At 44.1% G+C, this 25339-nt stretch overlaps 1 protein-coding gene across 2 annotated transcripts in view; it reads right to left on the bottom strand.

The window, feature by feature from the left end:
- The window catches only part of NELL1 (neural EGFL like 1), an 854093-nt gene that overhangs the window by 759625 nt on the left and 69129 nt on the right, over positions 1–25339 (bottom strand). For both annotated transcript variants that reach the window (XM_066251133.1, XM_066251134.1), the window contains exon 3: positions 22211–22361. In XM_066251133.1, coding sequence (XP_066107230.1) covers positions 22211–22361 — 151 coding nt within the window. The remainder of the gene's footprint in view (positions 1–22210; positions 22362–25339) is intronic.

Here is a 25339-nt window from a genome sequence, read left to right as displayed (position 1 = left end):
AGCATTGTTCACAGTGGCCAGGACATGGAAACAACCAAAAAGCCCATCAATAGATGACTGGATAAAGAAGATGTGGCACATATACACTATGGAATACTACTCAGCCATAAGAAATGATGACATCGGAACATTTACAGCAAAATGGTGGGATCTTGATAACATGATACAAAGCGAAATAAGTAAATCAGAAAAAAACAGGAACTGTATTATTCCATACATAGGTGGGACATAATAGTGAAACTAAGAGACATTGATAAGAGTGTGGTGGTTATGGGGGGGAGGGGGGAATGGGAGAGGGATAGGGGGTGGGGAGGGGCACAAAGAAAACAAGATAGAAGGTGACAGAGGACAATCTGACTTTGGGTGGTGGGTATGCAACATAATTGAACGACAAGATAACCTGGACTTGTTATCTTTGAATATATGTATCCTGATTTATTGATGTCACCCCATTAAAAAAATAAAAGTATAAAAAAAAAAAAGGGAGAGCAGAGGAGTCGAGAAACAGACAAAGCAGGGGCTAATATAGTACTAACCTCTGACATCTGGCCCTTATCCTACAGCCTCGTAGTTCTGAAACCATTTTTTGCTATGACAAATAGTATTGTTCACAGGCATGAAAACACTCCCATAGGTGTCAAAAGTTTTGGTACATTACCTCTTTCTTCCTCCTCTCAGAAAGCACATCAAATCAGTGCTCTAATGTACCCTGACTCCATTCTGTTAAGGTACTTTCTTACATAAATGAATCACAAATTTGTATCTCCATTCTAGACCGGTCCTTTGAGCTGTATACTCGCAAAGCCACCTGTCTACTTAACAACTTCACTCGAATCCTTCAAATTCAGTAAGCTCAAGACATAACTCCTGATCTTTCCTCTAAATCCCGGTCCTCACTCAGCATATCCTATATAAAAATTAAAGCTAGAATCCTAAGCATTGCCTTTGACACTTTTCTCTCACCTGTTGCTGATGTGTAAACCATCAGCAAGTCCTATAGCTTCTGTTCCTAGGTTATCTAATTTATTTATTAGCCCTCAGCTCTCCCATTGCTACCATCTTTATCTACACCAGCACCCTCTCTTACTAGACTCCAAACTGGTCTGGTTGAATCCACCCTGGTCCCCTCCAATGCATCATATAGCCAAAGACAACTTTTTAAAACAAAAACCCAAATGTATCATCAATCCCTTCCAAACCATTTTCCACCCTCAAACATACAATCCATCAATGACTTTTTTTATATATATATTTTATTATTTTTTTTTCTGAAGTTGGAAATGGGGAGGCAGTCAAACAGACTCCCGCACGCACCCGACCGGATCCACCCGTCATGCCCACCAGGGGGCGATGCTCTGCCCATCTGGGGCATCGCTCTGTTGCGACCAGAGCCATTCTAGTGCCTGAGGCAGAGGCCATGGAGCCATCTTCAGTGCCCGGGCCAATTTTGCTCCAGTGGAGCCTCGGCTGTGGGAAGGGAAGAGAGAGACAAAGAGGAAGGAGAGGGGGAGGGGTGGAGAAGCAGATGGGCGTTTCTCCTGTGTGCCCTGGCCGAGAATCGAACCCGGGACTCCTGCATGCCAGGCTGAAGCTCTACCACTGAGCCAACTGGCCAGGGCCAATCATCAATGACTTTTCATTGCTTTCGATCTTAAGACTAGAATTCTTAAACAGGGACATCAAAACCCACATGCTCTGGCCCCTGATCATCTTCCCCCATTCAGTTTTTACACTCTCCACTTTGTTCCATGCACATCAACCTTCTTTCAAATCATCAGGCATACCACGCTTCCTCCCACCACAATGTACTTACACATTCTGCTCCTGTATCTAGAACACACTCCCATTCTTTATCTAGTTGACTTCTACTCATCTTTCACTCAATATCTTAAATGCCACCATCTAGGAAGACTTCACTGATATGAACACCCCTCCACCACCCAGGATTTTTCATGTGATGATGTTATTTTCCTTCCCTGGACTTGTCTCTGCTTTAACTTATATATTTCACTCATTTTATTAAGATCTATCTCTTCCTCTGATTGCAAGCTGCACAAATACAGAGATCATGTATTTTTTTGCTCATCAATGCATCTTTAGGGCCTAGAATATAGCAGAGAGTTGAGTATTATTTATGAAATAAATGAATACATTATTAAATCTCTGGGTTTTATTAACAGTAATAAATTATATATGACATATCTCACAGCTGACTGATACATCAAACCACTCTGATACTGAAGTTGAGAATCACTCTTGTAGAAAATAAAACTTCCTCATCAAGGAAGTAATTTACTAAAAACACAACTCAAATAATATATGTGTACTATTTATAAAAATTACTAACATTTATCAAGTTCTCACTACTTGCCAGCCTAATAAGTACTTCATTAACAATATTTCCGTGAATTCTTGATCAATCCTGTGAACAGAAACTGTCATTATCTTCACTTAGCAAGTAAAAAAACCAAGTCACAGAAGTCAAACAACTCAACTAAAGACAAAGCCAGGACAATGATGTCTAAGCCAGACTCTCTCATATGAAAGACCATGAGAATCAATACAGACTCACCTGTCCATAACTGAAACTACCACCCACACTTAAGAGTCACCAGGTAAGCAGATGTGATGGCAGAGTTGTGAGAAGCAAGCCATTCTGAGCTAGAAATAAGTGAGTGACACTTCAAACAGTCCGCAGTGAGAACCCGCCTCTGTCCATAGTGCTGATAGTTCCACAGTACTGGGGGCAGAGAGTGCCTTAGGAAGCATGGTCTAGTGATCCCTGACTGCTTCTGTTAGGAAGACTTGAGCTCTCACTGAACTATATAGTGAGTATATTGTATGTAAAGGATACATCATAACTGGATTGCTGTAAGGACTCAATAAACACCAACTAAGGCCCTGGCTGGTGGCTCAGTGGATAGAGCGCTGGCCCGGCATATTAACATCCCAGTTCAATTACTGGTGAGGGCACACAGGAGAAGCAAACATCTGCTTCACTCCCCCTCCTTCTCCCCATTCTCTCCCTCTTCCCCTCCTGCAGCCAGTGGCTCGATGTGTTCCAAGCATGGCCCCAGGTGCTGAGGATGGTTCAGTTGGTCCACACACATCAGCCTCAGGTGCTAAAAATAGCTTGCCACTAGAGCATTGGCCCCAGATGGGGTTGCCGGGTGGATCCCAGTTGGATTGTGTGCAGGACTCTGCCTCACTATCTCCCCTCCTCTCACTTAAAAAAAAAAAAGGCCAACAATTATAATTATCATTATTTAAATGTTGCTTTGATGAAGAACTTTATTTTCTGTAGTGATTCTCAACTTCAATGTCAAAGTAGTTTGACGTATCACAATAAGCTGTGAGGTGTACCATATATTATTTAATACTGTTAATAAACACCAGAGGTTCATTAAAGTATTCACTTATTTCCAAAAATAATTATTAAATCTCTACTATATGCAAGCCCTATGCTAAGGTCTGAAGTTGCAATCATAAGTAAAAACAGATACGGTCCATGTGTTTGTATTGTTTGCAATCAGTGTAGAGACAATCATTGACAATATAATCACATTAGTATTGATACATGTAAAGTTGGAAACAGATAAGTCCTGTAAAGAAAAAGGACATAGTTCTATGACAAAGCTAAACCAGTTTAAGTCACCCTGAAATAAAGCAACGTGGATCAGCACAAAGCAAACACGAGCCTTATAAAGTATCTCTCGTGAAGATGTAGCCTTATAAAGTATCTCTCGTGAAAAGAACTATACTTAGGAAAGAGCCTAGAAGGTGGGCCAAGATGGGCCTAAGAGGTAACATTTGTTCACAGTAAGACACCCAACAGCTGATGGGCTATTAACTCTCTCAGTGGGTCATTAACAAGATAAGTGTAACAAGTTCCCAGCCAGCCCACTTGCCATTACAAAGCCTCCTAGTTTGCCAGTTTCCCTGCTAGTAGAAATGACTAAACATTTCCATGGTGAGGTTATTGCCACCACCTATTCTGAATTCCCTGTCCACTCCTCAAAAGTGCATACTGGATCAGGTGAATTCTCCTAAAATCAACTTACCTAGCACTAATCATCTATGTAAGTGAAAATTTGTCTAAAGCAGCTTTATCTAAAAGCAAATTTGACGAAAACCAACTTACCGTCCTATCACATGTGAATTGTTATGAATTTTATCAACATAAATTTTATGTCAATAGTACTATTAGGGAAAACTATCATTAAGAAAACTAGCTATTAGGTAAAGTGATTTGAGAATAATTTGTTTTGGGCAAACTTGGAGCATCTAAGCCTAGTCTCCAACAATTCACAAGGTGGACGAGGTGCCACCAGCTTCAGGCCAGCCTCTCACAGTCAATAAAACTTTAGGGAGCTGCCTGACCAGGCGGTGGCACAGTGGATAGAGCGTCGGACTGGGATGCCAAGGACCCAGGTTCAAGATCCCGAGGTTGCCAGCTAGAGCACGGACTCATCTGGTTTGAGCAAATCTCACCAGCTTGGACCCAAGGTCGCTGGCTTGAGTAAGGGGTTGCTCAGTCTGCTGAAGGCAGGCGGTCAAGGCACATATGAGAAAGCAATCAATGAACAAATAAGGTGTTGCAATGCACAACAAAAAACTAATGATTGATGCTTCTCATCTCTCCATTCCTGTCTGTCTGTCCTGTCTATCTCTCTCTCTGACTCTCAAAAAAAAAAAAAAAAAACTTTAGGGAGCTGGTGTAGCGACAGTCCCTTCATCTTCTAAAAGCACTAGTGGACTTCAAAATGAACCAATTGCTACTTCACTGCCAGACTTCCCATTATGTTCCCCATCTCTATCATGCCTGCTAAGGGCTCGAGAGGCCTCCCGCCCACCACCATCCTAAAGCTGCTTTTACCTGAATCCCTGATCAGCAGACCACCCAGGCATATGAGAGGCAGAGCCACCGTGAAAGCAGTGTTTAGTAAAACTGCTCCCGGGACATGAAGGGACACACAGCACATGAGTCACCTTGTTAACATGCAGGTTCTGACCCAGCAGGTCTGGGCTGCGGCGTACCGCACTGCATCGTGCATGAGCCCCAGGTGATGTTGCAGTCTGCAGGCCACATGATCAGTGTCTAGGTCCTACAAGATGAGGACAGCTGTTGAGGCATGCAGGTTGGACTCGGGGTGAAATTCACTGGATATTAGGTTGGACTCTGCTCTTGGAGAAGAATGCCAAGAAGGAGATCAGAGACTTACCCAAATGTGTTTGGAGTTGGAAACCGTGACTAAAACTTCCTCTGCAACCAGACAGAGTTTGCTGGGCAATTGCTTTCAAAGGCCAAGAAAACGTCAAAAGTCAAATCTCCTAACAGATGATGAAGTAATTGCTTTCTATTCCAGGAATTTCAGTCACAGAAAATATACCCTGCCTACCTTGGAAATGCATTCTTTTTTTTCTTTTTTTTTTTTTTTTTGTATTTTTCTGAAGCTGGAAACGGGGAGAGACAATCAGACAGATTCCTGCATGCGCCCGACCGGGATCCACCCGGCACGCCCACCAGGGGCAACGCTCTGCCCACCAGGGGGCGATGCTCTGCCCCTCCGGGGCATCGCTCTGTTGCGACCAGAGCCACTCTAGCGCCTGGGGCAGTGGCCAAGGAGCCATCCCCAGCGCCCAGGCCATCTTTGCTCCAATGGAGCCTCGGCTGCAGGAGGGGAAGAGAGAGACAAAGAGGAAGGAGAGGGGGAGGGGTGGAGAAGCAGATGGGTGCTTCTCCTGTGTGCCCTGGCCGGGAATTGAATCCGGGACTTCTGCACGCCAGGCCGACGCTCTACCACTGAGCCAACCGGCCAGGGCCTGGAAATGCATTCTTAAGAAGAGCTCCTCCTTTCTGGTCACACCAGGAGGCCTAGAAAAACTATTTTTCATGCTAAGAATGTCCTTTAATGGACCTTACAATACAATACAAAAAGAAATTCTGCTGAACTACTTAAACAAGGAAGTGGGAAAAGCGAGGTGAAGAAAGTGGGCGGAGAGAGCAACGGGGTTAAGGTCATACCACGTGCTGCTCCCACCCTGTTCCTCCTTCCACAAACAGGCCGACAGGAACACACCTTCTCAGGCTGATGAGTCCAAAGCAGCCTCTCATTTGAGGCTTGGGAAGGACCCCTTCCTTTAATTACAAATGGAAAATTAGACTTTCACAGTGAAGAAAACTGCCAGGCTCCACTTGAACCAAGTGGTCAAGGTAATAAAAGGACAGTAATAAAATACACCAGCGTCAGGAACTCCTTGACCGGAGGCACGGAGAAGACCAGACATCACTTCTATAGCATTCTTGCTCCCAAACATGCATCCACTAATCACGAGAAAATGTCAGAGACTCAAACTGAGGGACCTTCTATAACATAACTGGCGTCAGTATTCTTTAAAAGTGTCAGTCACGAAAGACAAGGGAAGTCGGAGGCACTGTCACATTTTGGAGATTAAGGAGAAGCAGTAACTAAACACACTGCGCCATCCTGGACAGGCCTTTACAACAAGGCAGGAAAAGGCTTTTAGTGGAGAAACTGGTGAAATTCAAATGAGGTGTGTAAATTGGTTCATAGTCCTACAGCCATGTTAATTTCCTGGTTTGGTGGTTTTATGTAAGACGGTAACGTTAGAGGAAGCTAGGTAAGGGACAAGCAAGAACTCTGTGCCATTTTCGCAACTTCCCTCTAAGTCTAAAATTAGTTCAAAAGAAAAAGTTATACCTTACTGTTTGCTCACCCAGAAGGCAGAGTCAAAGAGACCACATCAGTGGATGACATGTGAGTGGAAAAGTCTGTAACATTCTTTTCTTAGGAAACAGGAAAGACTAGATCTTATCAACATTTCTCCCTTGAATCTGGTTTCTCTCAACAAGACTTTGGTTTGTGGCTTCTCCTCATCTCCCTCAGACATTGGATCATTCTTACAATAAATCAAGGTAAGTCATAAAATCACCCTGATTCCAGTTGTCAAATCCACCTTCCACCTGTCACAGAGTTGCAGAAAAGTAAAACCTGGAGAGGTACAGCTAGAAAAGGAGCCACTAAAACCAACTGTTAGAGACTTTCCGGGGAGGGGGGGATTATGAGAAAGGAATCGACATCAAGAGAAAGAAGGTAAGAGTTCTCCCATCCTGAAATCGGGGAGGTTTCTGAGAATAGAGAAGGCCTGGAGGCATGCAGAGGGCAGTAACCAATTACCAGGGAAGAGAAGCCCCAAAATAGTTCCATAAAGCCCTCATCTCCAGCCATCCCAAGCATGACATGAGTAGGCACAAGGCCTCTATTCTAAACCTTGGGAATGAGCTAGGCAAATGGATCATTAGTCACAAAGATAATGACAAACTTGTATATGATTACTACTATTATTAGTTTGTTTGTTTTTTCTGGGTCTCTAGTGTTTGCAAGTTAAATGTATAGACTAGATTTCAAACCTGAATGATTTTAATAGGTATTACAAGAATAGAACACCCAAGAAAAGGCAAGACATTACAAAATACTTAACCCATGCCCTTTGGGCTGAGAACAGAAAGTACAGTAGCTACATAATAATAATAAAACAACAATCAATTACCAAGTACCTACTATGTGCCAGACATTGTCTCAAGTCCTCAGAACAAGTCCATAGAAAAAATATTATACCATATTTATAGATGAAGACACTAACATTCAAAGATATAAAGTGATCTGACCAAGATAATTAAGATCTGACGCCTGACCTGTGATGGTGCAGTGGATCAAGCGTCTACCTGGAATGCTGAGGTCGCCGGTTCAAAACCCTGGGCTTGCCTGGTCAAGGCACATATGGGAGTTGATGCTTCCTGCTCCTCCCCCTTCTCTCTGTCTGTCTGTCTGTCTGTCTCTCTCTCTCTCTCTTCTCTAAAATGAATAAATAAATAAAAATAATTTAAAAAATAAAAAAATAAAAAAGATCTGACTAAGGTGATGGCTCCAGGATTGGAATCCAGGTTTACGTCACATAACTAATGACCTTTCTGCTCCATGGCACTATGTCAAGGATGTTGTGAAGGACATACAGCTGCTGGCACCAAGACTGTTGGCACTGCGAGGCATGAGGCCTTACTCATTCATAATGTACTGTGCCCGTCACAACAGACGGAAGTCACCTAAACAAAGTTTATCTTTCACAACCACACCACTCTCCCCACAGAGAAGATGGTGTTTTCAAAGGTAAGATAGATGATGCCTATACACTCAGCATGAGAGAGGCTGGCAGCTTATCATCAAAACCGCATACTTCTCCTCCTGGCACAGAGCCAGATGTCTCCTAGCCTCTCTGCTGTTAGGTGTGACCGTGGGCTTGCCTTCCAGCCAATGGAGTGTAAACAGAAGAAACGCATTGATATAGAGCACTCCTTGTTCAATGTCATCTCGTTCTCACCTTGATGAGAGGCCACAGGAACTTAATTCTTGTTCATATCAATTAGCCTTTGGTAAAATCAGTTTCGTTATAGGTCATTTCACATAAAGGCACAGAACCTATCAATGACATTAAGAAGGGACTTACTTTATGCTGCTTCCAGGATTGTCCCTAAACCTCCCACACGCAATCCTTTCCTTTCTGGTTGCCAGAATGAAGATAATCCTCAGAGCAACCTTGAGCACCACATGTTGAGGGCAGAATGACAAAGTGAACGAAGCTTGGGTCTCTAACTTTTCCTTAAAAGAAGAGCTGCCCAGGAGAGATGAGTGTCCTGAAATACCTGCATTGGTCTATGATGTGAGCCAAAAATAAATACAGTACATCCCTCGCTAAGGCAGTCAATGAGAAAATAACCCCCCTAAGACAAGCCCCTAAAATCCCTCCAAGCCAGAGAGAAAGTCCCTGCCACTTCATTTGATAACATAATAAGCACTGACATTGTCTATAGCTTAATAGATGTCGTTTTGAACGTAAATCATCAATTGAATGAAAACAGGCTCTTAAGATCACATCATTATATTGATAAAGGGTTGCATTAAATGAGAAGTTATGCCCTAATCCTGGCAGGTACCATAAGACTTCCTATCCTACAGATGAGGACACTGAGACTAAAATCACCCAAGATCCCTTCTCTCCATGCTCTTGCCCTGTTTTTTTGTTTTGTTTTGTTTTTGGTTTTTTTTTTTGTTTGTTTGTTTGTTTTTGCAGTTCCAGCCTAAGTCCCTCAGGGGAAAAAAATAGTTAAACCAACTGCTAGTAAGCAATAGATCCAGGTTTGAAATTCAGATCTTCTGGGTGGACAACGCACTGTCCCGTACAGAAAATGAGTAATACACAAGAGCTTACCCTCAGCAAAAGCAAGCTGCCTCCACCTCTGCTCTGCCACACATAACATATCTAGGGACCCCCCACTCTCTCCCTCTCTTGTAACCAAAGGTCGTGTTCACAAAACACAAGAAAATTTACACTGTCTCAGTCAAATACCTAGGTGGGCTCCAGCCAAGGCTCTTTCTTGCTTGGAGGGGTTTTATGTTAAAAACTTCCAGAGAAGCCTACTTCCACAGCCCCCCGCTGGGTAATTTCCCTGGAGGGGTACTACTCCCCCAGAATTGTGAAATAAAAATTAATTCCCCAGGAATTCATACTCACATGCTCAGAGAAGAGTCCAGGACTCTCTCTGCAAAGGTCTGAAAGACTGTTGGAGACAGAGAAAGTCAGCTGTCCCCCACGGTGCACTCTGCCCTCCTCCCTTAGTGATGGAATCTTAGTGGCACACATGGCCACCCAGAATACAAGTCATGTTCCCTACCTTCCTTGCAGCGAGGGGTGGCCACATGACTAAGTTCCGGCCGTTAGAATGCGAGTGAGAACTACATTAGGAGAGAGGAGCATGCTCTCTATTTCTGTTCTCCTTCCTGCTGGCTCAATGAACCATCAGGGGTCACCATACAGAACAGCCCAGTTCCCTGACCCTGTGAGCTTGTCACATAAATTCTGGACCTCCTACATTCAGACAGCTGCATGGGAAAGAGTTAAACTTTTATCTAGACCACTGTTACATTGGTCCTTGTTTCAGCAATCAGACCTGTATCCTAGTGAGTACAGAGTCCTCCTGGCAGTTGCTGGGAGATATTTGTGGGGGGGTTTTGAGCCTTGGCTTACCTTCCAGCCCAGCTTGGATGGTTCTTTCCTCTCTCTGGCCTTTTGAGAGAAAAGCATAAGAAATAGAAACTGAAAATTTCTTATAATCTCCACATACTTGTCCACAGAACACTTGCTTGGAAACTTTTTAAAAACTGAGATTCCTGGAGCAAATTCCCAGGCAATCAGATTCAGATTTGTAACAATTCCTAAAATCTGTATTTTAAAAGCTTCCCACCTACTAAGATATGCAACCATGTCTTCTGTGGCCTGCAGTTCATGGGGATGCAGATGTACCTGCACAAAATACCTCACTGCTTCCTTGAGAACCTTCCAGCATTCCCTGCTTCCCCCCCCCAGGCCTGTTTTCCTCCCCTCAGTGCAGAATGTCCCTTCACAGTTCCATATGGCTCACATCCCTGGGGCAAAGCTGCCCTCGCCCGCTCTCCAGGTCAAGCGCCTGAGACGCTCCTCCAGGGATGGTCCGCCACATTGCAAACTGAGCCTGCTTGAAGCCTCTTGACCCCGCTGACTACATGAAAATCCAACTGCGTACACAAAAAACGCATCATTCATTCATCCATTCACTCAAGTCCAAGCCTTCAAGAAAAGCCAGGCATTCGAGACTCCTAATAACACAGCCAACCTTCCAAGCTTTCATCTCCAACCTGTCCCTGCCCACCCAGCATCTGTAACTGCTGTTGTTCCATTCCTGGACAACTAGCAACTCATATCCATCCTTCAGCACTCAGCTCCGGCATCCACAGGAAGGACTATGGGGATGGTTGCTACCCCGACACTGGTTAACTGTCAAAGTCTGCTGGAAAATCCAGCTCTTCAATTCTCAGTGTAAAACAGATGACTCCATTAACACCTCTCAGAGGCATTTCTCTGACTACATCCACACACCCTGGGCAGACCTGCTTAACAGGTGATTCCTGACCTAGAAAAAAATACTTATCTCAGGAAGAAAAAATAAAGTTTATCTCATTAATTCAATCAACATATATTGGGCATTTATGCCATGGTACACCCTGCTACATAGCCTGGGGATAGAAGGTGAAATTACCTTTTTGCTAATGGCTTACATCTGCTACACTATTCTATATCTTTCTGTGAGGGCTTCGTGTCCATTTACCCAAGTGCTCCCTGAGTCCTGATGAAGCCAGCTGACTGAGCTATCCTCTTCAGCTTCTGCACACCCTCTGGGAGTCTTTCTTTTTTTTTTTTTTTTTTTTTTTGCATTTTTCTGAAGCTGGAAACGGGGAGAGACAGTCAGACAGACTCCCGCATGCGCCCAACAGGGATCCACCCGGCACGCCCACCAGGGGGCGATGCTCCTCCCCTCCGGGGTGTCGCTCTGCCGCGACCAGAGCCACTCCAGCACCTGGGGCAGAGAGGCCAAGGAGCCATCCCCAGCGCCCGGGCCATCCCTTGCTCCAATGGAGCCCTGGCTGCGGGAGGGGAAGAGAGAGACAGATAGGAAGGGGCGGGGGGTGGAGAAGCAAGTGGGCACCTCTCCTATGTGTCCTGGCCAGGAATCAAACCCGGGTCCCCCGCACACCAGGCCGATGCTCCACCACTGAGCCAACCGGCCAGGGCCCCCCTGGGAGTCTTTCTGTTTGGCTTCCAACCACTGCTCTGCCTCACAATGCAATGTGCACATGCTCCTTGACCCCCAGAGAGCCTCAACTGCCAGCTCACGACCTGCTCCCATCCATTCTCAGCTTGACTTGGCTCCCTCGGTTCTGACTTGGGGCCATCCATGAACCCACTACGGACCTGACGAAGCACAGTGACCCAATTAAGCACCTCGCTAGCCTTGGCATAAGCCTCTTGGAAGAAAAGAACTGCGCAGCAGAGTCTACCGCTAACGGTGCTGTATTGAATGTAAAAATCTGCTAAGAAGATAGACCTTACGTTAAGCGTTTTGACCACGCAAAAACACAAAATAAGTAAATAATTTAATAATAATGATGATGAGGTGGGAGGAAACTTTTAGAGGAGGCGAATATGTTTCTGGTACAAATCGTGATGTTGGTTTCATGGGTTTACACTTATCTCCAAACTCATCAAGTTGAACATGCTAAATATGTACAGCTTTTTGTATGTCAATCAAACCTCAATAAAGTGGTGTTTTAAAGAAGCGGGAAACAGAAAAGATCCAGACCTATTATTACTGCCTCCCCAAGGGAAATTGAGAGAGAGGCCCTCAGCTCATCTCTTTGAGGGCATTGAAGAGCCTTCTGAGGGCTCGTCCTCACTTGCTAGGCAAGCGTTCCCCAGCAGCATGGAAATGAACAAGGGGCAGCCCTGACATTCGGATTAGCAATACGTGAACCACGACAGAATCCAGGCTGAGCCTACTGATATCGAAGCTGTTGCTGCCCTTTTCAAAAATTTAATTATGGTGTTTGAACATTATCTCCTTTTAAGGATCTAGCAACAGAGGCTCAATTAAAATTCCAAGTATCAAAGTCAGAAAAAGCCCCAAGTGGAGATCGAACTTCATCCTGCGTTTTAAACGTATGAAAACAGTCGGACACTTGACAATCATAACAAGTCCTTTTGGAGATGGACATTATTACCCTACAATCAATTCAAGATGTTTTACAATCCCTCTGCCAGGATGGGAAACCCCTATATACTTCATATAAAAAGCTGTTTATAAGCTGATAATACTCATTGCATTACAATGAATACACCCAACCCCTTTCCCCAACCTCATCATAATCATGCTTAAGCTCAATCGGGCACTTGACACACCTTCCTGCAGTGTGGGAGCCTGAGAACAGGATCCTCCGTGGTAAACTCTCCCAGAAACAATGCTAGCTAGTAATTGATATGCCAGAGGCAGCAGCGGAGGGAGGAGCAGGAGGGAAGGATTAACGCAGGATGCCTTGCTTCTGTTGTCACGTCCAGAAATACCCTGGGTCCCTCCCTGCCACCACCTACTTCCTCAACGCACATATTCTCCACCAGGCAAACTCTTACTCATGCTTCAAGATCTAGGTTAAATGCCACTTTCTCTATAAAGCCTTCCTTGACTTTCCCTGAAAGAATTAGTGTCTTCCTTCTCTGTGTTTCAACAAGATTTATTTCCCCTTTAATTCATTCAATAAATACCGAATGGTGCCACGCACTGTTTAAAGTGCTGGGGATACAGCAGAGAACAGAACAACTGAAGTTTCGGCATTTGAGTTGCCTAGCTAATGGAAGAGATGGGGAAAACCATGGCATAGATATTGCATAAGGTGACGACAAAGTCTATCAAACATAAAGCAGGGTGATGGGGCTATGGCACGGTGGGGGTGGGGGAGGGGCTGTTTTAGATAGAGCCATCAGAGGAAGTCTTCGCTAATAAGGTGTAAACATGCGAAAGGTTCGGGGCACATGCCGGAGTCTGCCTCACTATCTCCCCTCCTCTAGCCTAAAAATTAATTAATAAATAAATAAATACATAGAAGGACATCTGAATGGAGCGAGGAGTGACTTCTTCAGGAGAAGGAGTTGCTGAGACCAGGCAAATGATTGCCAAAGCCCTGGGCCAGTGGCAAGAGAGGGCTGGACAAGCATGGGAAACAGCAGAGGCCACTACAGCTGAGCTGAGTGACAATGTAGGAGGGACAGGAGAAGGGATCGGAGGGGCCTCAGGGGCCAGATCACATAGAGACGTGTAGCCATGGCGAAGCTTAGGGATTTTATACTGAATTCACGGGGATGCAATCAAAGGGTGCTGAGCAAAGGAGCGACACCAGTGACTTGCCCCTTCCACTACTCTTACCTGGCATTTGGTAACTGTTGATGAATCTAGCTACCCAAAGGCACATCTCAGCCTCCCTCCAACTAACATGGCACCTGGCTCGGGAAAGGTGTGTAATAACTGCTCAGAGAAGTCAAGAATAGAGCCCAACAGGAGATGCTGAACCGGCCAGGGAGGTCCCCGGGGACCCAGCACTGGCTCTCTTCCCCTCATCTTTCTCAGAGAGGGGCCAGCCTCCTCGGTTCTGTCTGTGCCTGCAGCTACCTGACATCGGCCTTTATTCAGAAACAACACTGTCCCTCAAGCATGGCAATAAGCCATTACTCTAGTCTTCCAAAAACAACAGAGCACCAAGAGTTGTGACAGAAAAAGGCTGCTCAAACTCTGTAGCCAGAATTCCTGAGCCATGAAAATGGCATTGAGGCCCTGGCCAGCTGGTTCAATGGATAGAGCGTCGGCCCAATATGCAAACATGCCAGGTTCAATTCCCAGTCAGGGCACACAGGAGAAGCACACATGCTTCTCTTCCTCTCCCTCTTCCCCTTCTCTCTCTCTTCCCCTCTCGCAGCAGTGGCTTTGTTGGTCTGAGCATCAGCCTCAAGCACTGAGGACAGCTCAGTGGATTCGAACAGTAGCCCCAGATGGATTGCCAGGTGGATCCCGGTTCAAGGCACATGCAGGAGTCTATCTCACTAGCTCCCCTCCTCTCACTTAAAAAAAAAGAAATTAAATTTAATGGGGTGACATTGATCAATAAGAGTACATAGGTTTCAGTTAAACATCTCCATAGCATTTGAACTATTTATTCATTGTGTTGTGTGCCCATCACCCAAAGTCAAATCATTTTCCATCACTATACATTTGTCCCTCTTTACCCTTCTCCCCCTCATGACCCTCCTCCTGATAACCACTTTACTTTTTTTTTTAGAATTCTCTAAAAGAATTTCACTGAACTTATTTTATGCATAAATATTAATGAAATTGTGACTTTTTACTAAAAAGTAAAGGTTAATGGCTTTTGCTGTTTTTCCATTTCTCAAACATTAGGCAATTCAAAATCTTGCATGCATATCTATAAGCAAGAGCAATTTGCCCAAAACATTATCCTCTATTGCTAAGATGCTTCTTGTCTTTGATTCAAGTCAAAAGTCATCTGAACAGCTTCACTTCTTCTGACAAAGATTTAAGTTTTATTTAATTAGTGTGTTCTTGAAAAAACCTCATTTCCTTGACACAAGACCCTTCCATTCATTTTCATTTCTATCTGAAAATTACTTTTGTGTGCACACTACAGTTTTTAAACTCTGCCTTGAAACTGTGTCTTCACTCTACCAGTGAAGATAAAAATAAGAACGACAAAACCCAGGTGCCAGGTGTCTTGTCTCCTAGCATTTGAAAACATTCTGGATGACACACAATTTTCAGCGTCTAGCTATTTCCTTCTTCAAGAGGAAGCCTCCATGCAGAAGTAAGTGATCCCACTCACCCATGAGCATTTCTCTTCTTCTATTACCCTGTTCGGCTAGCTGCCCTACATTTTAGTTAATTTCTTCACCTAAAAACTTGAACAAAGTGCATTCAGGAACTGCGCTCTGTGACATGGACCACCCCGCTCTGCTTCCCAGGGCACAGCACTCCTGGCCGCCTGAGCCAGAACCCTGAGCACGGTGCCCTTGACCCTCCCTCTCCACCCTCTAACATGGAACACAGAACCACAATCAGTTCACCGCACCTCCTAATTAGCTCTTACTCAGCTTCTCTCCACCATTACCCTACCTAGTCCAGACCTCATTCCCTTAGCTAGTGTCCAGATTTCAGACAGCAGCAGCAGCAACCTCCTAACTGGCCCCTGTCTCCCAATGGGCCCTCTCTATGCCATTCTCCACTAAGTAAACAGTGTGATCTTTCTAAAACACAAATCAAATCATGCAAAACCTTCGCTTACATCTCTTTCATGGTGCTTAATTGCCCTTGGAACAAAGTCTCACCCCTTGTGCATTGACTAGAAAGCCATTTATAATCAGCCCTCTTGCCTGATCACTCCAGGTTCACTTCTGGCCCCTTATTCCCTAGGCTCTTTCCACCCTCCAATAACACTGACATTTCCCTCAGTTTTTTAATGCACTGTGACCTCCCTCACTGCTCACTCCTTCACTCATGTTGTGTCCTCTTCCATTAACCTTCTCCTGGCTGATGTCTACTTATCCCCTTTTTGCCTAATGAGCATCACTTTCAGTGGAAGGACTTTTCAACACTTTGAAGCAAGGCAACACCCTACCCCGTGTTCCCTGTGTTCCTTCTATCGGGGCACCAACCATACGCTGTGGTGTTTCTCCAGCATGTATGCTTCCCAATTACAGCCCAGCATCTAGCACCATACAAGAGACTGGGTAGGTTTTAACGTCTCTTTTCTGATTATTGGTTAAAGGACCATACAGTGCAATTGAAGCACCATTCTAGATCTAGAGCCTCAACTTTGCTCCCTTCTTTACCAAATGTAAGCTGCTTCACAACAGGAGACATCTACTTTTTAAATAATGTAAGCCTTATACTATATCTCCTTGAGGAAGGAATTAAACTTCTAAATGTAAAAGATCCCGTTTCTGGAAATGTACTTTTCAATTAAATTTATCGGGGTGGCATTGGTTAGTAAAATTACATAGGTTTCAAGTGTGCAATCCTATGATACATATCTGTACATTGCACTGTGTGTTTAACACCCTAAGACAAACCTCTTTACTGTTAATCACCCAGGGGAGAAGTTCTTTCTTGGACTGGCTTCATCAAACCAAGTAATACTCTTCTGGAATTTCCTCCCCTTACTTCCCACCCTTCATTCTGGTATTCTCCAATAAATTTTCTGACAGTACCAAATTATTTGCATATAAGCTTAAATAATCCATAATTAGGAAGGTAAACCTGCTGCTTAGAAGTTACCTAATGCAAGCCACTAAGACAACCCATCATTTTTGGATGATCTATAACAGACTCGTGATGTGAAAAACCTAATTATGATTTCAAATGGTGAGAAGGTCCGCATGTCTTTTTTCAAGACTTCAGGGAGAAATGAAGAAATACCTAAAGAAAAAGAGATACTGTAAGAAGACAAAAGGAGAAAGCACATGATATCTGATGAGTGCCTAGATAGATGAGAGGTGTGAGGACCCATTCACCTAAGGACTCTTGTTAATTCCTCCCAATTACTCCAAGATGCGGTAATCAATACCTTCATTTTACCTGACACTTACACGGAGGGGAGGGAATTAAAAGCAACTGCAAAAGCTTATACTCTGGCAATTGATAAAGCCACAAACTAAACCCAAGTCTAGCTGGCATCGAAGTGGCAAACTTTTTCCTACAACAAGAACTCAGAACTGAAGAGTATCTTTTGAAATACAAAATTTTCATTTAAAGAAAAGCAATGCCTTCTTAGGAAGCCAAAAATCTCTTCATCTTCTCATAGATATGTTCCACAAAAAGCTCTTTCTTATACCCCTGGATTGCAGCTTCCCATCTAATTATGCTTAGATTTAATTTTATCTATAATTTAGAATAAAACTGAAAAACAGAAGATTTGCCATTCTATCTTATAGAGCTGCATAATGCCAGACTGTTCAATTAGGTTTAATCTACGTTAATTAAGCTTTTGAGTTGTAACAAAGCCCTATATTAACACACTTGAATTACGAAAAATAAACATTGAATCTGCAATGTCATTAAGATAGTTCGGCAAGACAGATTCATCTTTGTTGCTCTTCCAATGTGCTCTATTTGTATTGCAAGAAAATCCATCAAATTAGAAATATAGATTAGAATAAGAGTGCCCATTCCATTACAGAAAAGAGACTATTTCAACTGCTACCCCTCGGAGCTCTTTTCAATCATCTTTATATTTAAGTTTTCCATTTTATTTTTGTCTACTCACTTAAGATATTCATGGGGCCGCAATTGGCTCAGTTACCTAGGAAGTTTGCAAGTACTGCTGGGCCAAGAAGTTCACTCTGGTTTAAGGAATCACAGCTTCTCACATGATCCACCTCTGGCTGCTGGATCCCACCAGGTGTGAGAGATGTCTGCTTTTGCCTAAGGGAACTCGGTCACTAAATGAACTCTCCTACCATTAATTCAGTAATAGCCTCATCTGAGAATAGCCGGAAGCCCAGCAGATATTGGAAACAGTGATTTCCAAAACAGTAAGTGCAGTTTCTCTGGATGACAGCTTTGGAAAAGGCAATTGGATGATTACATCCCGAGGTGCATAGGACAGCTAGGAAGCGTTCAGATCCCGAATGCTGTTCCCATTGTGCTCATCAGCAAAAGCGCACTTGGACTGCATATTGAATACTACCATAAAGTCTGGGTGATGGATGTCATTTCCCTTATACACCTGAACTAGAGAAAAGTGACTGTTGTTTATCTGGCCACTCCTCAGCATCCCGTTTTCCTTCAGCAGCAAATTTCAAAATTACCGCCACCACATCCACCACTGCCACCACCATCCGGCCGCCACCATCACCATGGCCACCATGGCCACCACGGCCACCAATGACACCACCATCCCAGCCCCCGCCATCACCACCAACACCACAGCCACCACGGCCACCACTGACACCACCATCCCAGCCCCCGCCATCACCACCAACACCACAAACACCACGGCCACCACTGACACCACCATCCCAGCCCCCGCCATCACCACCAACACCACAGCCACCACGGCCACCACTGACACCACCATCCCAGCCCCCGCCATCACCACCAACACCACAGCCACCACGCCCACCACTGAAAACACCATCCCAGTCCCCGCCATCACCACCAACACCACAGCCACCACGGCCACCACTGAAAACACCATCCCAGCCCCCGCCATCACCACCAACACCACAAACACCACGGCCACCACTGACACCACCATCCCAGCCCCCGCCATCACCACCAACACCACAGCCACCACGCCCACCACTGACACCACCATCCCAGCCCCCGCCATCACCACCAACACCACAGCCACCACGCCCACCACTGAAAACACCATCCCAGTCCCCACCATCACCACCAACACCACAGCCACCACGGCCACCACTGAAAACACCATCCCAGCCCCCGCCATCACTACCAACACCACAGCCACCACGCCCACCACTGACACCACCATCCCAGCCCCCGCCATCACCACCAACACCACAGCCACCACGCCCACCACTGAAAACACCATCCCAGTCCCCGCCATCACCACCAACACCACAGCCACCACGCCCACCACTGAAAACACCATCCCAGTCCCCGCCATCACTACCAACACCACAGCCACCACGCCCACCACTGACACCACCATCCCAGCCCCCGCCATCACCACCAACACCACAGCCACCACGGCCACCACTGAAAACACCATCCCAGTCCCTACCATCACCACCAACACCACAGCCACCACGGCCACCACTGAAAACACCACAATCCCAGCCCCTGCCATCACCACCAACACCAGAGCCACCACGGCCACCACAATCCCAGCCCCTGCCATCACTACCAATACCACTGCCATCACTACCAACACCATGGCTACCACTGCCACCACCATCTCAGCCACCATCACTACCAACACCATGGCCACCGTCAAGGCTCTTTTTATTTCAATTTAAACTAAAACGCCTCTTTTTCATTGGGACTCTATTCTGTGCCAAGAATTATGCTAGGTGTTTGACAAAGATTTCTAATCCTCACAAATATCTCAAAGTGTTACTTATTTCCTTCTCCAAACACCCACACCATTGCACCTGTCACTGTCCTCTGCGGCCTCTACCTGCAGCACATGCAGGGCGGTGTCTGTGCCTCAGACAACATATTCCATGCTGACCTTTGAAACTAGTCATGACTTTCTGAGCTGCACATACCAGAGATGGAGAAAATAAGTCATCTATGCACTCAATACTTATTTACTGAATACCTACTATGGGCCCACAAGTACTATGTGGAGAAACAATTATGTGATAATTGCTACTCTTATGTATTTGGGCAGACTAAAAAGGAAACATCCCAATCAAGAGAGAGACCGCCTGGCTACTTCAATATCCATGTTCCCTCATAGACCACATTTGCCAGTATTGGTCAGTGAAATGCGGTACAGGTAATGCATGACAGTCTGCCTGGCTCTTAAACCTATCCAAGGAAAATATGACAAGATTCTCACCACAGCAGACGCTAGCAATCTATCTCTCTCAGAATGTCATAATTCAAAACAAATACCCATTAGAAGCCAAATAACATAATTGAAAAATACTACATAAAAATTGTATCTGTATGTATCTATACACACAAGAACTACCCATTCTTTCAAAATGTGCCCACCAAAATTAAAATATTGAGCATGCTACATGGCCATCATTTCAATAAAAATTCAATTTCAGAAAAAAAAAAAGATATTCAGCAAACTCAAAAGGCTAGGAGTCTTACAGCATATCTTTAGGTCCATAAATAAAACCAGAAGTTATCCATTAAGTATTTCTTAATTGAATCACTTTGAAATATTTAAACACTCCCCTAACTTGGATCAAAGAAGATGTCAAACTGAAATTTAAAACTAGAGAAGGTACAGAAAAAGAAAACATCATAGAGCAATATTAATGGGCTATTTTCAAAGCAATACTCACAAGAAAATATAGAGCACTCAGTGAACAGAAAATAATGAAAACAAATGAACATTCAAGAAGCTACTAAAAATACCAACAAGATGATTGAAACGGAGGTAAGAAGCAGAAATCAATGAATTTAAAATGAAAAACAGTAGCCTTGATCAATAAAACTAAAAACTGTTTCATTAAAAAACACCAATAGATTATACAATCCTATGATGAGCACAGACAAGAAAAAAAAGGAAATATATATATTTCATACTACATTTTTTTTTAAGTGGTTACCAGGCCAGACCTGTGGTGGTGCAGTGGGTAAAGCATCGACCTGGAATGCTGAGGTCGCCGGTTCAAAACCCCGGGCTTGCCTGATCAAGGCACATATGGGAATTGATACTTTCTGCTCCTCCTCCCTTCTCTCTCTCTGTCTCTGTCTCTCTCTCTCTCTCTGTCTCCTCTCTCTAAAATGAATAAATAAAATCTTTAAAAAAAAAAGTGGTTACCAGGGCAAGGGGGAGAGAGAAGGGCAGAAAGAGGGACAAATATATGGTGACGTAAAATGATTTGATTTGAAGTGAGGGGCACACAATGCAATCAACAGTTCAAAAAAGAAAAAGATATAATGACAAATATAAAAATGTTATTAAATAAAAAAATATAATGTCCAAATTCTTTGCTCCAAAAATGCAAACCTAATGAAATACATGATTTGACCAAATTTAGGTTGACCCAAAGAAGAGTTTAAAATTAATTAAATAGAATAAAGAAATAGAAAATGAACATTTTCAATAATAAAAGATTTCCTAGTCTCCCCGAAATCAAATTATCAGCCCATAATATATTCATGCTTATTCTATCAGAAACATTAACAAAAGAGGTATTCCCTATATATTTAAACCAGTCCAGATCATTAAAAGTTTTCAAAAATCTTTGAATTAAATCACATACCCACCTCTGGAAAAAAAACCATAGTATCTCACTTACTAATGAGTTAAAATACTTAAGTGTTTAATGAGTTTAGCGTAAAATGTTTAGAATAATGCTTGGCATTTATCAGTGCTCAAAATAATGTTAGTTACTACTGTTTTTACCCACCTACACATTTCTTCTCAAAACCATGGCAACTTCTCTGTGGACTGCTGTTCCTCCAATCCCTTATTCTTCCCCAATCAGCCTGTCAAATATCTACTCACTTTTTTCCTTATACAAGTCTCATCCTTCCTGAAGCCTTTCCATAATCCTGAGTAGGGTTAACCACTATTACCTTTACTTCCTAATCACAAATTATTAGCATTGCATCTACAATACCTTATATTTATTTGTTCAGCTTCCCTACTAGCTTATTTGATCCTTAGAATAAAATTCTGTATTATTCCCCTTAATATTCCCACTGTCGAGCACAATCCTGCATATCAAATGCTTATTAAAGTTTATTGTTAAATATAACTACTTAACTTGCTTGATGACCTAAATAGGATGGACAGAATGTGGTTTCATATGAGCAAAGCCTACCAGAAGATAGAAGATAGGTCAGAAAGACACTCGTGAGTGGCCCTTGGAGCATAAATAAGAAAGCCACCTGGTCCAAAGTAATTCTTAATGCAAAGTAAACTGACTGATGTGTTCAACAGAAACCAGGCCTCAGCTGGCTGAACGTTCTATCTAAATTCCACGGCATTCCATGTAGCCCATTAGTTTTCTAAGTATATTTTCGAGAGTGGAGCTTTCTTACCTGTGCTCCAGTTCTCGAATGGACAGTATCACCCCCGTAGTCGATGGCTTTTGCTGTACTGTAGCCAAAAAGGTGAAGTCGCTCTTATTCCGGAACAGCTGGATTAACTTCTCACTCACATGAGGGGCTGCGTGGATCTCTCTCTCTAGATCTAGGAGTCAAGAAGGAAGAGCAGGAGAAACAGGGGGAAAGAGGAGAGGCCAGGAGAAGGAGAAGGGGGAGGGGGGAATACACAAGGAAGAAGAGGACAGGGAATAGCAGAAGGAAGAGGAGAGAAGAGGCACAGTGAGAAACGCCATGGCCAAAGGACCCAGGGTGTATTTTTCATTTTCCCCTCTTGTCAATACTTTTCATTTTCAGACACCATCCACCCACTCCAGGCAGCTGCATTCATTCAAGGCAATACCCAGAATTGCCATCTCTGCCACCGTGCCCACTTGTCACTTTGACAAGCTCACAATTGACCAGTGATTTTCTCACGGAAGCTCTGACAGGACACTGAGCAATCCAGCCTGCTGCAAGCAGATGAAGTTGCTGTAAATACGGTGAGAAGTGGTCTCATAAACAGGGTCCTAGCTTCAGAGAATCTGAGTCCAACAGGATCCCAATGCCAACTCCAAAAGCTCCAATTTCACTTGTCCCATGGGCTCTGTGTCCTCCACAACACATCAAGGCAAAACTGTCCCTGTTTTATACCCTGCAAAGATTTTTTTTAGCGCTAACAATATTCATGATCCTGCACATGCCCGGTATTTCTCTGTAAACAGGCAGTGGATGAGTTTCCTCCTGGAATATTAATGAAAGCTCAGGCCAGTGCAGCAGGCCTGGAGATGTGGAGTCCAGCTAATCCTGCTCCCGGCCGGGACTCCCTCTCTGCAGCATCCGCACAATGAGATGCATTCACCATTCACACTCAGACTCACCCCCATCACCATAAACTGGGCGTTATCTCCTCATTTTACACTACACTTCCTGACATCGGAAAGTGGGTACGTAGGGAGACACGTCAGAGAAAACTCCGCAGAGAATGACAAATGAACACCCAAGACGGGTTTGGTGGGATTTCTCTCATTCCTGGATCGCATCCCCTGACTGTATAACTACTTGGTTATTTCACCAGGGCTGCAGGAGGAGCCTTGGAAGAACAAGGAACTTCAAAGGTTGCATTGCCCAAGCAACATCAGCCAGGTGCATGGACCCTAAAGAACCTTCTCCTAAAGATAGGCTTTTAACAAAAAGTAAAAATGAATCTTGAATTCTGGGCCTCAGCCTTTTCATCTGCAAAACGAGGGTGTGGACAAGGTGATTTCTCAGGGTTTGAGCTTAACCTCCCATCATTCCACCAGTGGCTGTTTTCCGTTTGCAGCACAGAAAGGAACGCCACAGTCTACCATCTGCAGAAGTCCGGCTATGAAATGGCATGACGGCTGGTCTTCTCCCATGGAGGCACCCAATCCAGGAAGATCACTCTACCAGTATAAACTCACCTGGACAACATCTGCTTTTCTGTCCAAAAGAAGGCCTTCGCTACCATACTGTTAAGTGGCATGCGGTCAGCTTTGGTCAAGGGCTGAGATAAGAGAGAGCCCCTTAGAGAACACTTCTATTCCTTCTACAAAATCCAGCCAAAGATTGTCCAGGATGATGTTCAAAACCTCTTAATTGTATGAACAAATCACTTTGTAAACTACAAGTCATAAGCAGATGCTTGCTAGCATTCTTTTTATCACCACTGCTAGATAAAGATCTTCATGATAAATTTCAGCCGGAATTCAGTGCCAAAAAAACATTTGGCTCTTGAGGTTAACTTAGATGTTTACTTTTTTGTTTTTTTTTCCTTTCTACTATTTCCTTCTTTAGTCACCAGTTAGGAATCCACTGATTGGCAGTAGATCAGTGCCAATCACTCCTTAGGGAGCTCAGAGAACTCTGAAGCTTGGGCCCAGGGAAAAGAGGGCCAGAATGGATGAGCAATGTATGCTGGGAAGAGAGGTGTAAACACCATATGGATTATGGGTGTTCTCATCCCGCACTCAATTCTTCCCAGGTGACAGCATCCAGCCCTATGACCAATGACCCCCAAATTTACATCCGCAACCTCAACCTCTCCTCTGAGCAACAGAGTCATATATTCAGTAGTCTTCTTAGTGTCTCCATATGAATGTCTAATAAGCATTTCAAATTGAATATGGTCACAACGGCGGTCTTGTTCTCTACCCCAACCCTCTAAAAGAACTTTCTCCTTAAGTTCCCAGTTTTAGTGAATGGAACCACCCAGTTTCTCAAGCCAATAATAATAATAATAATAATAATAATTGTCCTTGATTCTTCCCTTTCCTCTACCCTATATCAAATCCAAGAGCAAATCCTGAGGACTCCTGTGTCTGGAATCTGTCTACTTCTTCCCAAATCTACGCTTCAAACTCTAGTCCACCCTGCCATCACCTCTCCCTAGGACACCCCCAACAGCTCCCTAACTGTATCCCTGCTTCCATAAAACCTTCTCTTCTCCACTCTCTGCACAGCAGCCAAAGAGCTCTCTTAAAATGTATAACTCAGAATCATTTCAGCTACCTGCTAAAAACCATCGAATGGTTTCCATTTGCTCCCGGGATAAAATCTAGGCTCTTTAGCATGTCCTACATGGTAACATGCAAATTGGCCCTTGCCTACCTCCCCCACTCAACATCATACTCTTCTTGGTTGTGGAGACGCTCCCCGAGCCCACTCCTCCCTCAGGGTCTTTGTCCTCTCCCTCCGCCCAGTGCTCTCCTCCCACCGTGTGCAGGCCTGGCCCCTCCCCCTTCAGCTCCTCCCCCTTCAGCTCTCACTATACACACAACGTCTCGGTCAGTTCCTCTGAAGCCCGCTCTCCATAAATGTTTAACACACTCTGGTTATTCTCTCCATATCACTCATCATAGGTATTGTGATTGGTTTATTATTTCCTTATATCATAATCTGATTTCCTGTTTCTTACAGCATCTTTTTTCTTTCCCCACTAGACGGTAAGCTCCATAGGGGCAGGCATGTTTATTTATTCGTTGTTGTAGCTATAGTTCCTAATATCTGGCAGAAAAACAGGTATCTAATGAAGACTTATTGAATTAATGCATTTCCCATTTATTC

Source organism: Saccopteryx bilineata, chromosome 1 (genome assembly GCF_036850765.1).
Source record: "Saccopteryx bilineata isolate mSacBil1 chromosome 1, mSacBil1_pri_phased_curated, whole genome shotgun sequence".
Classification (NCBI taxonomy): Eukaryota; Metazoa; Chordata; class Mammalia; order Chiroptera; family Emballonuridae; genus Saccopteryx; species Saccopteryx bilineata.
This window is presented reverse-complemented; position numbering and strand designations above follow the sequence as displayed.